General features: G+C 45.5%; 1 protein-coding gene across 3 annotated transcripts in view; it reads left to right on the top strand.

The window, feature by feature from the left end:
• The window catches only part of Spire1 (spire type actin nucleation factor 1), a 150,981-nt gene that overhangs the window by 129,253 nt on the left and 7,969 nt on the right, over positions 1-13,759 (top strand). For 2 of the 3 annotated variants that reach the window (XM_077792273.1, XM_077792272.1), the window contains 2 exons: positions 7,374-7,464; positions 8,858-9,000. In XM_077792273.1, the coding sequence (XP_077648399.1) occupies positions 7,374-7,464; positions 8,858-9,000 (234 nt within the window). Of the gene's footprint in view, positions 1-7,373; positions 7,465-8,857; positions 9,001-11,453; positions 11,628-13,759 lie in introns of all 3 variants that reach the window. The other variant, XM_077792271.1, reaches the window with a different exon arrangement.

The raw sequence follows: 13,759 nt of genomic DNA, 5'->3' as shown, positions 1-13,759 counted from the left end.
CTGCAGTTTAATATAATTGATGTTTCTAAGTGTAAGGAAGGACTACTCAAAGGGATCATATATGGCAATGCTTTATGTTACTTTTTTGAAAAGAATTTTAAAACTTTAAAAGTTTAGAGTGTTCAAATTTTAACATTAAGAAAACAGATAAAGCCTTCATATTTAATCAAGTATATTTAAATTTGGGCTTTATAGTAATCAAAGTTTCAATAAAGTGTCTGTGGAGGAAACATACCTTTAATTGAATTAAAGTAGATTAGTGTGCTTATCCTAACGGTGTCTTCCCGCATTAGCTAGCTTCAGGTGATCTGTTACCTGGTGGAAGCTGACTAGGCAGGTCATCTGTTGTAAAGTCAGATCATCAGCTGACATTCATCTGGATGGATGGTGCACTAGGAAATTCACACCAGCTTTCCTTCCAGTGTGGACTAGTGAAGGTTGTTATCCACAGGGAACCTGCCGAGGCTCCCAGTTCTCAGGACCTGGAAGAGACCCTTCATCTTATTGACAGTGTACCCTGCACCCAACGATGGCAGTAGATCCCTGCACCCTCCACTGCATGAAGGGAGTAGATCCCTGTGCCCTCCAGCCAGTGAAGGGAGTTGATCCCCATACGCTATGCCTGGTGAGGGGAGTGGATCCCAGTGTCTTCCAGCTGGTGAGAGGAGTAGAATCAGGTATCCTCCACCTGGAATTAATCCCTGTATCCTCCATCTGATGAGTTCCATGAACTCATCAGAGCATCCCAGTGCAACCCCAGAAGTATGGAACTGCAGAAGACATTGAAGAATCCTGCCTTTTCTAACCTGTGGTTGGTATTCTCCTGCCCCTTTTGTTATTTCTGATACCAGGACATTCCTAAACCAAGATTGACCTCTGTTCATCTCTGCTCTCTAGTATAAATGGCCACAAATATGAAGGCGAGGCGTGTCTCATGTCACATCACACTGCCTTCATCTGCATTCTCTAGTAATTTTTTTGTTATTGTTTTCTGCTTAACATATTCTTTATCTCTTCTGTTTGGCCTTTTCACCAACTTGTTTTTTCCATTTTTTTCTGGTCAAATATTTTTGACTGCAATAAGTATTGGAGGTGGAGGCAGAAATACCATGGCCTTTGTCCTCTAGGTATTTGTCATTTAAATACCAAATGAAAACCTACAGCCAAGAATCCTTACAGCCTCTCTGAGCACAGTGTCTGAGGGCACTTTGGACTGTGTGACTGAATGCATGGGAGTCTGGTGGTCTCAGAGGGTGGAAGGCTGGAGCAGCCTCAGGTGGGAGGTGGGACCTGGGTGTTAGACTTAGATGAACATGGCAGGCAGGCAGGGGCCTTCCCTTCTGCTGTGCGATGACCAGAGCCTGGATGGGCCTAGCATGCTTGTGCTGGCCTGTGCTCCAGGACAGGAGGCCATGGAGCCTCTGCTCCACCTCTGGCATGTGGGGGCTCTGCTGACTTACCTAGTGAACTCCTGGCCAAGGTCGCACCAGGAGCAAAGGCCAGGTCAGGACTCAGGGCTGCAGAGGCTGAGTCAAGGGAAATCTCAGAGAAGGCTGATCTTGCTTTCTTGCGTCCTCCTCTTAATCACCGTCTTCCCCATTTTGCTCCTTCCCTCCTGGTTTAAGGAAAGGCTTCCAGACCTTTCTTTAAGCATCAGAACTTTTCCTTACCCCAGAGTTACAGAAAGCTGCTGTGTCTGTGACTCGAAATGGAGGTGGAGGCCAGAGTCTTTCCACCTTCACTGTCCATCTTCCTGGCCTCGCTGAGGGCCTCATAGGGCACCATGAAGTTCATCTTCCCTCCTAAGGGAAGTGTTTGTGCCAAAAGTGACAGCATGTGGCCTGCACTGCACTTCTGCCCCCTACCTGTTTCCCACCCCATATCCTGCAGCCCTGGAAATGGCTGGAGGAGAAGCAGCAACACTGCAAACCAAGCACCTTGTCCTGAATGTGAACGCCCTTCTCAGCTACCCCACAGAGAGCTTTTGTTCTGCCGTCTTAAGGCCACTAGGACACCTCCTGCGCAGGGAACTCTGATCATGGTTGTGTCTTTCTCTTGGAGACTTGACGTTCTTTTGAGAGACAGCTTCTCCCACTGTAGGATGTCACCTAGAGAGGCAGTTTTCAGTTGATGACATCATCCACCAGCAGTTTCCTCATTGCTGATTGTGAGGCTAACTTATGTCTGCAGGATCACAAAGAGCAGTTTACTATTTAAGTAATTCTTATTTTGTTCTGAAGTTCCTTGTAATCAGTTACTATGTTATTATTGATCAAATGGTCTGGTGAAGTAGAATATTAATTATTTGCACATCAATGATAACTTCACTGTTTTATGCAGAAAGAAAACGGTTCTCTTAATCACTTTAAGAACTATGAGACACTGACTTGTCTTTTCGTTTTCTTAAAGTCCAAAGTTTGTGATTTAATCAAGGAAAATCAAATTTTTTTCTTTTCCATTAAGTAAGAGATCCATTTGCAGTAGTGGCAAACCAATCTTTTTTCTCTTATACTTACCCAGTAGCTTTATCTGTTCAAATTGCAATCACAGGAAGCATTAGCTCAAGTTGGGGTTGGTGCCTTTGGAGTTTCTAGCTGTCAGACATGGCCTGCTGGTTCTGCCCCCTTGACACTGAACTTGGGAATTTGCACTGTTAGTGGACACCACTTGTCCATTGGTGGTGGCCAGAAGCTTCACACCTCTCTTAGGGCTTGGAAGTAGCTTGTCTAACCTGCCATTTTGCCACAACTAGAGCTAACCCATGTCTTTGGCTTACCAAAATACCATGAGCATTTTACCATCTGATTAAATGTCCTTTTCAAACACAGTGCTATTACGATGTCCAGTGGTATACCATCATTAGCATTTGCCCTGTCCCCCATTTTAGAACATTTAGATTAGCACTGATTTTCTGCTATTATAAGTAACAATATTATAGTGAACGTTCTTATGTTACATTTTTATATTATTTCAGAATATTTCTAGAACTACATTTGGGAGATGAAAATATACACTTTCATAGCTTACATATTTTCAGTTTCCTTAAAGGAAATTATGTCAACTTTTTTTTTTTTTGGTTTTAAGAGGTTGTATTTCCTTTTTTAACCTTTCTTTATTGGTACATTATAATTATACATAAACCGGGAATCAAGCCGGACATGGTGGCACATGCCTATTTATCCTAGCAGCTCAGAAGGCTGAGGCAGGAAGATAGCAAGTTCAAAGCCAGTCTTAGCAATTTAGTGAGGTGCTAAGTAACTCAGTGAGATCCTGTCTCTAAATAAAATACAAAAAAGGGCTTGGGATGTGGCTCAGTGTTTATGTGCCACTGAGTTCAATCCCTGGTACAAAAAAAAGGGGGGGGGATCATTGTGGTATGTGTGTGCATGTACATAACATAGTTTAGTCAGTTGCGTTCCCTAGTACCTCCCCTTCCCTTCTAATAGCCACTATCTATTGTGCTAACTCTAAGCTAGATTTTAGATATCAATTAACTCATCTTCACAAAGACCTTATTTAGTAACTTAATCCTTATTTAAGAAATAAGGACTCAGGCATGGTGGCACTTGCCTGAAATCTCAGCGACCAGGAGGCTGAGGCAGGAGGATTGCAAGTTGAATATCACCCTACTCAACTTAATGAGACCCTGTGTTAAAATAAAAAAAATAAAAAGGACTGGGCATGTAGCCCAGTGGTAGAGCACCCCTGGGTTCAATCCCTGATACTGCAAAAAAGAAAGGGATATATGTTTCCTTTTCAGATCATAAATCTCTCACCTTTTACTTTTAAAAAACCAGAAACAGAATGGTTGTCCAAGTTCAGGAATTTGAAACATAACTCCAAAGTCCATGTACCACATGAACTTGCTAGTATTCCAACTAGCAGTGTGTGAGAAGGCCTGAATTTAAAACAAATTTTTTTTTAACTGGAAGGGGTCTAAGAAGTTTTGTCCAACATCGTTACTTTTCCATGAGAAAACAGCCCTTGATGAAGGTAGAGAGCAAGTCACAAAAGTCATGCACAATTTTAGTGAACTTCTGTTTAATTCCACCTCCCTGCCAGGCCTTGCATCAGTTCCTTGAAATGGAGCTGTGGGGTCTCTGGTTTAGCTCTGATAACTGCTGCTAACCTATGTTGACAACTCTCCTCAAAGGTTTGCTTGTTGCTGTACCAGAACTGCAGTGAGAAAGCTAAGCAAAGATGCTCTGGGCCTTTTTCCAGGAAAAGGAAGATTTCCACTCCTGCAACCGTGAGTTAGGGACTCACAGGCAGGATTAGTGCCACCCTAGGAGCAGAGCCATGCCCTAGGCTGTCTTACAGTGCAGTTCTGAACTAGAGAAGACCTGAGTGTCAGATGAGTCCCTGGGATCAGCAACTCAAGCTGACTGAAGAAAGCAGGCCAGGCAGAGGAGACTGGTGTTCTAGAGATGCCAGAGACCCATCAGAACAGGCAGAGACAGGCAGCAGGTTTGGCTACTCAACAGAAACAGACATGGAACAACCACAAGCAGGTGCACACACATGCCCACATGCACAACTCCTGCTCCCAAAGTCTAGCCTGGGACCTTGGGCTTTGGTGGCCCCCTGAAGCAGGAGCTTATCCTGAAGAAGGTTAGTTGTCAAGCAGTCAGAAGTTTAAGTGCAGCTTCCTGTCATGGGCATATGGGGGAAGGGGAATAGAGGACCATCAGCAACTTCTGGGGAGCCATTTAAATTTAAAACAATCCTTTTTAAGGACTGGGGATGTAGCTCAGTAGTATAGCACTTCCTAGCATACCCAAGGCCCTGTGTTCTATCCCTAGCATTGCAAGAGGTTTAGAATTCTAACATTTTAATTTATTATATGTCCATAATGAGGACATCAGGTTCTATAACCAAACCTTGGTTATTTCCTTTTTGCAAAAACACTTAAAAATGAGTACATTATGCATGCAGTTTTCTTGTGTTGCTCTTTAATTTTGAGCGAATGCATTTTAAATAGAGAATGCAGCTTCTGAGTAGCACAGATCCTGCTCTGAATGTGCTCCTTTCTCACTCTTCCTTGTGAAAGAAAAGTATCAGGCATTATTAAGTGAAAAAATCCGAATGTTACCTTTAAATTTACCTGAACTGAAATATTTATTCCCCTAGAACCATATCTGTACATTTTTAGTGTTACTTTGAAAAGTAGAATTCAGGAAAGATGCTTACTTTGAGTTGACACTCTGACCTGCTAGGGGCAGTGAAGGGTATTCCTCCAGCCCCTCCCTGCGGATGGTTAGGAAAGGGGTGGATCTTGCCCTGCCCTGCTGACTTCCTGGAGCAGAGCTGGTGCTCTAGGGTACCACGAAGACTCCTGATTAACTTTATTTTGCTTCCTTAAAGTGCTTTCAAGACTATCAGATATTGAGTAGCTGTTTTAAAGATTTGGAGCAATGGTAGGGAAAGCTGGCTATGAGGTTTTATAGGACTTCACCTAGAATTAGGTATGAAGGAAAGAAAAGGAGTGCCCCCCCCCCACACACACACACGTGGAAGTGCTGGGCAGAGTATTGGCCAAACTGTGTGGTTACATTGTGTGCATGTAATAACAGATACCATCATTATGTACAACTATAATGCACCAATAAAAAGTGTGGAAAGAAAAAAGAAAGAACCCCCCTCCACAGAGACCCCTCCACAGCTCTTCTCCTTCAATACAGAACAGTGGAGGAGGGGCCAGGCCATTGCAGGCTGTGAGCCCAGTGGCCACTTCCCCCACTGACCACACTTTCTCACATTGGTTAGTTTTCTTTGAAATTTTAGCATTTATGGTAATAAGACTATTGATCTCTTTGCTTGCTTAAAAAAGACTTCACTCTGACAGTCTTTATTTAGAGAGCTTTCCCGCGCCCCCCCCCCCCCCGTTTTCTTTAAAAAATAAGGATGGTAATATCTTCAAGAGACAAAGTTTGGCTTTATAATTAGGTTCTGCCTGTAAATAAAGAAATGTGATCTGTTTCTCTCTTGACACTAACAGAGGTAACAGCATGTAAAATTGGACTTCAAACACATTGTTAGCTGGCCACAGCAGCGCAGGCCTGTCATACCAGCTGCTCCAGAGGCTGAGACAGGAGGATTCCAAGTTCGAGGCCAGCTTCAGCAGTTTAGCAACACCCTGTATCAAAATTTAGAAATGAAAATAAAAAGGGCTTGGAAAGGAACAATTCCCACTACTGCAGAAAAAGTTCCTGCGGAAGGTGGGCGGGAGTGCGTGGTGCCAGGGAGGGTTCTCCAGGTCTCCATCGTGTAGTCTTGTGCAGTACATTGCAGGGAGGTGCTGCTCCTCGCTCCTTTCTTTCTTTTCCTAAGACGTGCTTTTGGCTGCTGTCCCCTTTTGAGCTCCATAAGCAGGAGTCCTTCTCTCTACTGGCTGGCTGCATGTCCCAGTTGCTGTGGCCTGTGGCACATGTGGATGGGGTGTAACCTTCACTGTTTGGCTGCTCTTCCTGGCCTGTCCCAGGAATGGGGAAGCCACTGCTAAAACCTGCAGGTGCCCTCTGCCTCCCTTTGTGGCCTTTCTCCTTCTCCTGATCTTGGACCAGATTTTTTGCCTTGTAACTGAGTTGAAACTGATGATTTCAGCATGAAGTTTCAGGGGAGGCCCCTCTTTGGTAACTGACTAATTCTTAAAGTCACCTGAGCTGGGAAGGTCAAAGGGAATTTTCACTACCTCACAAAGTCATGGATGAGCAGATTTACCTAATATTCTTCCTTCTGTATTTAAAATATTTAGTGGTAGTTCATAGATATTATAGTGAAATTTAGTTGTTTTCTAGTTAATGTGTATTTTCTGTCACAAAGTAGAAAATATTTCTTGGATAAATACGGTACCTTATTAAGGTTTGCATTAAAGCCAATTAAGGTCCCTTCTCACTGGTAACAGGAATTTGAATTTTACTTGGTGCACCGTAGGCATTTTTCTAGACTTATGAGGCTCGGTAAATGTTTACTTTCATCCATTCCTTCAGCTAATATTTACTCATTATTACTAAGTCATGGGTTTGCTACTAAGCACACAGCAGTGAGCAGGACGACCCAGCATCTGCCCATGGGGCTCACCATCTAGTACTTGGGTTCGATATTCCTGAGTGTGCCTTTCAGTCCTTCCAGTAACATTGTGGAGAAGAGGTGTCATGCCCCCTCACCAGTGGTGGAGCTGAAATATTTGCCCCATGCCACTCAGTGGGCCCGACCTGGGACACACACCCAGGCCCTCTGGGTGTCTCCCCTAACTCAGGCCCTCTGGGTGTCTCCCCTGCTTTGAACCTTTGAGTTGTGATGTGGAGCCGTTGGGAGTCGTGTGTTCTTAGCAGCCTGGGAGTGCTGACGGGCAGGACCTCTCCCTTCCTCAGGAGGAGACTCTGCCCAGGTCGTCCAGCGGCAGCAGCGCATCTCCCTCCTTCCTCGAGGACCCAGCGCTGGAGGCCACGTGCGTGAGGAAGAGTGAGTACCCAGGGCACACATGGCCCAGACCAAGGAGCCCAGAGCTCCCTGTGACCTTTGGGATGTAAAGCCCCAACCCTGGGTCTCACCATCACAAGCAGGAACACCTGGCTACTTTCTTAGCTGCCCTCCAGAGGTAGGCTAACCTGGTCGCTGGCCTCAGTTCTAATGTGGAGCAGGTGGGGCACGTTTGAGTGTGACAGATAATGTCGGAAATACGTCCTCGAGGGGTGTGCCTGTCTTAGATTAATTACCTCTTCTGAATTTGAGCAGTAAGCCCTAAATAATCATATTTGTCCCTTCTGGGACACACACACACACCCACCCACCCACCTTCATTCATGCACGTGAATATGCTTCCAGAAGATATCATAGGAGAATTTAGTAGATTCTGAACACAGAATCTACAGGCAGTAGATTCGGAACACAGATACCTAAATGAAGGTATTGATTTCTAAAGGCTTTTAGTAATCTTTTACCCATAAGATTATTATAAAGAACTGAAAGCTAATTACATATTAAGAGTCTTTTGACTTCTTGTACACCAGAGAGCTTAGTGATTAAAATTCTTTACATATCATTTCAGTTACTTAAAAAGATTATTAAAAAAAAAATCAGGAAGTGGTTTGGGTTTCTATGTGTAATTAGTATTTGGTGAGGCCCAGCATAAGGGACCCAGTTCAGCCACAGGAGGGATTTCTGCATCTTTCTCGACTGCTGTCTCGTAAGGGGACGGTGCAAGTTGGTGGGTCTCGTTTGACTCTTTTGGCCCTGCTGATCCACCCACTGGCTGAAGCGGCCCTCCTTTGCAGTAGAGCAGGAGGGGGTACTCAATCAGACTGTCAGGATGATTTATTTCTAATGTTCTCCTTGTGCTTTCAAAGGGTGAATCCAGCACCATTCAGATTTGAAAAGTTCTTTCACGCCCTTTCCCAAAATACTACTAGGCAGAGGAGCAGCAGCTACAATGTTAACATCAAGCCTAATTTTTTTTTTGTTTGCAACTTAAATACAATTTAAACCTAAGAATAAAATATCTGAATAAAGAGGATGCACTTAAGAATTCTGGGATGGTTTGGGAGCTTTTTTGGCTATACAGAATACATATTTTTACATGTTTTAAAATAATGCTGGAGATGTGAATTGTAAGACTAGATCCAGGAGTGTGCTGTGCTGTGCTTCCTCATGTGAATTTGACGGAGTGTTCAGAACAGGTTTTCCTTCTCCTTGCCACTTGGCTGGGAGTCCCTCTGGGTCCCCCTTAATCTGGCCACCACTGGCCTGCAGTCTCTCCTGGAACGCGGTGCTATCACATTGACTGGGCTCTCCGTCGGAAAGTCAAGGCCTAAAATTTCTGTTCTGTAAGAGAGTCCTTTGTTGGGTTCGCCTGCAGAGCCCCCAGAGTTCCTGCCCATATCGTCCACCCCACAGCCCGAGCGGCGGCAGCCGCCCCAGCGCCGGCACTCCATTGAGAAGGAGACGCCCACCAACGTGAGGCAGTTCCTGCCCCCAACCCGGCAGAGCTCCCGCTCCCTGGTGAGTACCGGCTCCCAGCCCCCCAGAGACCTGGAGTCAGTGGCTTTCTTCCAAAATGATAAGGAGAAAAGCTTCCCAAAGGTTAAAATGAACTCCAAGTAACTTACTCTGTATGTGAAGAAAATAGGCGCCAACCTGAGTGAAATCCCCAGAATATTTATCAGTGTATTATTATTAAGGAAATGCTTTCTTTCAAAGGACATTAATTCATTTAAAATTGTTAAAGGCTAATCTAAAAATTCTTAGCAAAATCTGACCACCGTAGAGGATTGTATTGGAACAGAAGGGCTAGGAGAATTTTGACCCATGTATAACCATTGTACATTGTTTTCTAGTATGTTCTGTGATGTTGGGCCAAAGCTGCTATTTGGATTGGTTAACAGTTTCTGCTATTTTCCAGAGCATCCAGGTTTGTTTGTTTCAGTTGTATGACCGGGGATCCAACCCAGGTGTGCTCTACCTCTGAGCTACATCTCTGGGCGTTCTGATTTTTATTTTGAGACAGGGTCTCACTGTGTTGCCCAGGCTGGTGTTAAACTTGAGATCCTCCTGCCTCTGACCCCCAAGTAGCTGGCATTGCAACTGTGCGCCACCATGTCTGCCTGATTATCTGGTTCACATAGTGGCTACTCACTTCTCAGGACATGGGACAGCATGTTAGTGCCTGCCAGGAAAAATTAATAGATCAGCCAGCCAAAGGAGGCCTGTGTAGATTCTTTTTAGCCCTCTTACATGGGGCGGCATATAAGGCTTCAGTTTTCTACCCACAACCTAATATCTAATAATGTTTTTCCAAGTACTCAGAATAAAAATCACCACCATATCCTTACCCCCACTTTGGGGCTGTGATGAAAGTGAAAGTTTTCAGTGAAGCAGCAGCAGATGTCTCTCAGGGTAGGGGGAGAGTGGTCATTGTGAACACAGGGAGTTTGAGCAGAGCTGAGGGCTGACGTGAAAGCTGAAGTGGGATCAGTCTTCTCTATTTTCAAACAATGCAGTGAAAGAACAAACGATGTTATGGTTGTTCCTCAGGAGGCTCCCCTAACCTCTAAATAAGCACGAAGCACTGCTGTTGGATCAGCAGAGAAGCAGAACTCTGGCCATAATTCAAACCTTAAATCCAGACTTTTGCCAAGTGCAGGAGTGTAATCTCGGTGGCTCTGCGGCTGAGGCAGGAGGATGGCAAGTTCAAGGCCAGCCTCAGCAGCTTAGCAAGGCCCTGTGCAACTTAGCAAGACCCTTTCTCAAAATTAAAAAGAATAAAAGGGGGAGGGGTGGCGCTGGGAACATGGCTTAGTAGTTGAACACTCCTGGGTTCAATCTCTGGTACCAAAAAATAAATAAAGTCCAGACTCTCAATAACATATATCAGTTATTGTCACAACCTAAACACATAAGCAGGAGTTCTCTGGGATGTTTGGCTGGTCTGATAATTAGGATATTCTTTTCTTTGCCCTGAGGTTAGACTCAAACTAAAGGAATTAGAGTGCAACTAAAAGTAGTTCCACCTAATAAGAGAAGTACCAGGACCCTCAGCCCAACAAGGGCTCCTGTGCACTTGGTCTTGCTGTGGGCTGTTCCTTTGAGGGTAGGAAGGAGATCAAGACAAACTTCTTTTGCAGGCACTGAGAAGGGCCTGAGGGACAGGCAGCAGGAGAGCAGCTCTGCTGACGCAGAGGGCATGCAGGTTGGAGGACAGGGAGGGCATGTGCAGCCTGGAGGACATCCTCGGCCCCACCTGGTCCACCAGCTAAGGCAGAGGAACTTCCAGCTCCAGGCAGAGACTTCCCACTAGCAGCTTATCTTGGGAAATCCACAGAATCATACTTCTGTAGCAGTTCACTCTAGCTTGATTGGGCCCTTTTCTCAAAGTGTGGTCATCAGTTTAAAATTGTGTCTGCATTTTAGAAAACAAGGGATCACTGTGTGTGTGTAGCCCTCGGCTGGAAGTGGCCGGAATGCTCTGGCATTGATAGTTTTACTTTATCGTACTTCCTCCCTTCCCACAGGAGGTTCAGGTGTCATTTTCCCATCATTTGGTCGAGTGACTAGGGGCGGTTGCCCATCCAGGTGAAAGGAGAGAGTCTTTCAGGAACTTCTTGAGTGGGTGTCTGTGTGCCTTGTGTTCACTCCAGGGCTTTCTTGGCAGAGGAAGCGGTGGCCTGTCCTGCATCCCCACAAGCCCCATGTGGGAGACTCAGTGCTCACAGGACCACCCAGTTAGGAAAACCCTTTTCACGGCTTTGCCGTGTGAGCTGAAAACCTCCACCCAGCTCTTGGCTGGTTCCTGGCCATAGGCCTGTGTGCGCAGGCGTCAGCGGGGATCTCACCACCATCCTCCGGTGCTTCTTGTTTTGTTTTTCTTTCATGATCTGCAGCTGCTGTTTTTTAGGTTCGGTGGTGTCATTTCTCCTGTCGTCCCCTGCCACTGTCTTCTCCCTTCTGTTGTTCAGGTTCCTGGGATGAGCAGCGCGTGGCCCCGGACGCCTTTCCGGCCGCTTTTCTCTACCCTACACACAGCTTCTCTTCTCAGCTCCCATCCTCTTGAAGCGGCTGTGTTTGGGGTGGCAGGGGCTGTGTACTATCTGTGTGAGAGAGCTTTTACCAGCAGGTGGACCTCCTCCAAGGTTGGCCTCTCTCTGCCGGTGTGGGAATTTCCATCTCTCTGAGGGTGATGCCTCAGCTCCTGTCCTCCGCAAGAATTAACAGCCTGGGCACTTTGCTTCTGGTCCTTGATTCCAAGCTTGTGTAGGATGCGTAGGTCGTGCCGTGATCTCATTCCAGAGGGGAAAGGACAACAAACTCAAAATGCAGCAGGGATTAGAGAGCCTGCTGGGCATTTTTCTCTTGGAGCAAGTCTTTGGCAGGGGCAGTGCCCCTTCCTGGGAGGTCCCAGCTGCATTCCTCCAGGGGCCTCCCCTGCAGCCAGAAGAGTTTGCTCAGGACCTGGGGGGGCTCAGCAGCCTCCTACCCCCAGGCAGCGCTGGGACTCCACCCTCTGTGAAGGTGCTCCGGCCACTTGGGGCAGCACCTGTCATAAACTGCACCGTGGTGGGCAGGGTGCTGCTTCACTGTGGAGAGAGGCTTACACTTTCTTTGTATTGATGTGGTTATTTTAAATTTTTTAAATCTGCATGTCATTGCATTTTTTTTGGAGCTTTTTCTCACAGAAGGACACATTTTACTGGTATTTGAGCCTTCATAATTTAAAGACAGCAGCAAGAGCAGGTGCCACTGAACCCCCAGGTCCTGGCTTCTCAAGGCTCCCCCTCAGGGTGACCCAGCAGCTGCTATTTTTTATTACTCGTCTTGGAATAGAAAAGAGACCCCAAATGTGAATGCACACTTTCCTCTTGTCAGATCTCAGCCTTTTTCTATTTTAGACCTGGTTTGGGCAGAGTATGGTCAGGTGCAGGGTGGCCTTCAGTGCCTCCCAATCCTGCCGGTCAGCATTTTATGACCAGCCTCCCAACAGAGAGATCCCCGCACAAAAACCAAGTAGTGCTTTAGGCAACACGAGGATTCACTCTGGCCTTTATGGTTGAATTCTAAAAATGGTTAGCCTAACTAAACTTAATAGTTGCTATTCTTATTTATTTAAAGTTGCCTCCCTTTGATATATAAAAGCTTGAAAATTGGTGGTTATTTTGGATAGTTTTCAGGTATCTACTACTTATGTGTGACGTTTTTGCTAATCAAGAACATTATAGAAAAGAAGTCTCTTCCCATTTCTCTGGCTCAGTAACTAGAGTTTTACACTCTGATCTCTGCTGCCTAACTTTGCCCCCTTTCATATAGTAAAATAGGACAAGAATATTCAATAAAAGTTTTGCAATCTTAATGACATGCACACAGGTTAAGTTCTGAGGCATGTCTGTCCGTGTAGCAGATTGTGACCTCTATTGGACTTTCCTAAATTTGAGGGTCACGTTGAAGTACAGAGAAGTAAGGGGACAGAATGGTGCTGGCCCCAGTCCTTATCCACCTGCCCACATCTAGCCATCAGGTGAGCTCAATGCCCCCTGCAGGAGTGACAAAGCAATATCCCTATGGGCAGCTCTCTCTCACCCTTAAACCCCTGCTGCTTTTCACATTTTGGAGCAGTAGCCGCTCAGCAAAGTCTGTAAAGTTTAATTTGATGTTGGGTATGTCAAATTACTGTTTCTCTCGATTGGGTGGGGGGGACTTTTCTAGTAACTATCTGTCATTTTATTTCATGTTGCATTAAAGTTTTGTTGTCCTTGGGAAGGCTCCAGAATTAAAACATTAGCATTTTGCCTGATAGATATTATTTTACCGAAGGGTAGTCTGCTTGAAAGAAAAAAGAAAAAAAAAAGAAACAGAAATCTATGATTCATATGAAGCACTGGATTTGCAGATGGTTCAAAGCAGGAAGTCGCAGGTACACTTGACTAAGCCCTTTTGTGACTAAAGAGAAGGCAGCACAAGCTGTCAGGTGTATTGTGTGTGGTACCATGTCCCTACAAATGAAAAGGAGTGCTGTCTACCTGAAATGTGTAGCAGCCCAGGTATGCTGGTTGTGAAGTCAACGAAACTGGCACTGCTGGGTGTCTTCCTGCACAGTGATGAGTGTTATGTGGCACTGTGCTAGGTGACAGGCTTAGGAGTGACTACCTGGTTACTTATTAGATCCACACATTATTTTGCTGCAGCTTAGCAAATTTATCATAGACTCAGCCAGCAGCGAGGTCCCATACTCACGCTCACCACTGATGAATAGGAATGGCTGCAGAAAACT

The sequence above is a fragment of the Urocitellus parryii genome, chromosome 13, assembly GCF_045843805.1.
Source record: "Urocitellus parryii isolate mUroPar1 chromosome 13, mUroPar1.hap1, whole genome shotgun sequence".
In the NCBI taxonomy this organism is placed as follows: domain Eukaryota; kingdom Metazoa; phylum Chordata; class Mammalia; order Rodentia; family Sciuridae; genus Urocitellus; species Urocitellus parryii.
The sequence above is the reverse complement of the archived record's forward strand: the minus strand, read 5'-3'. Positions and strand labels throughout refer to the sequence as shown.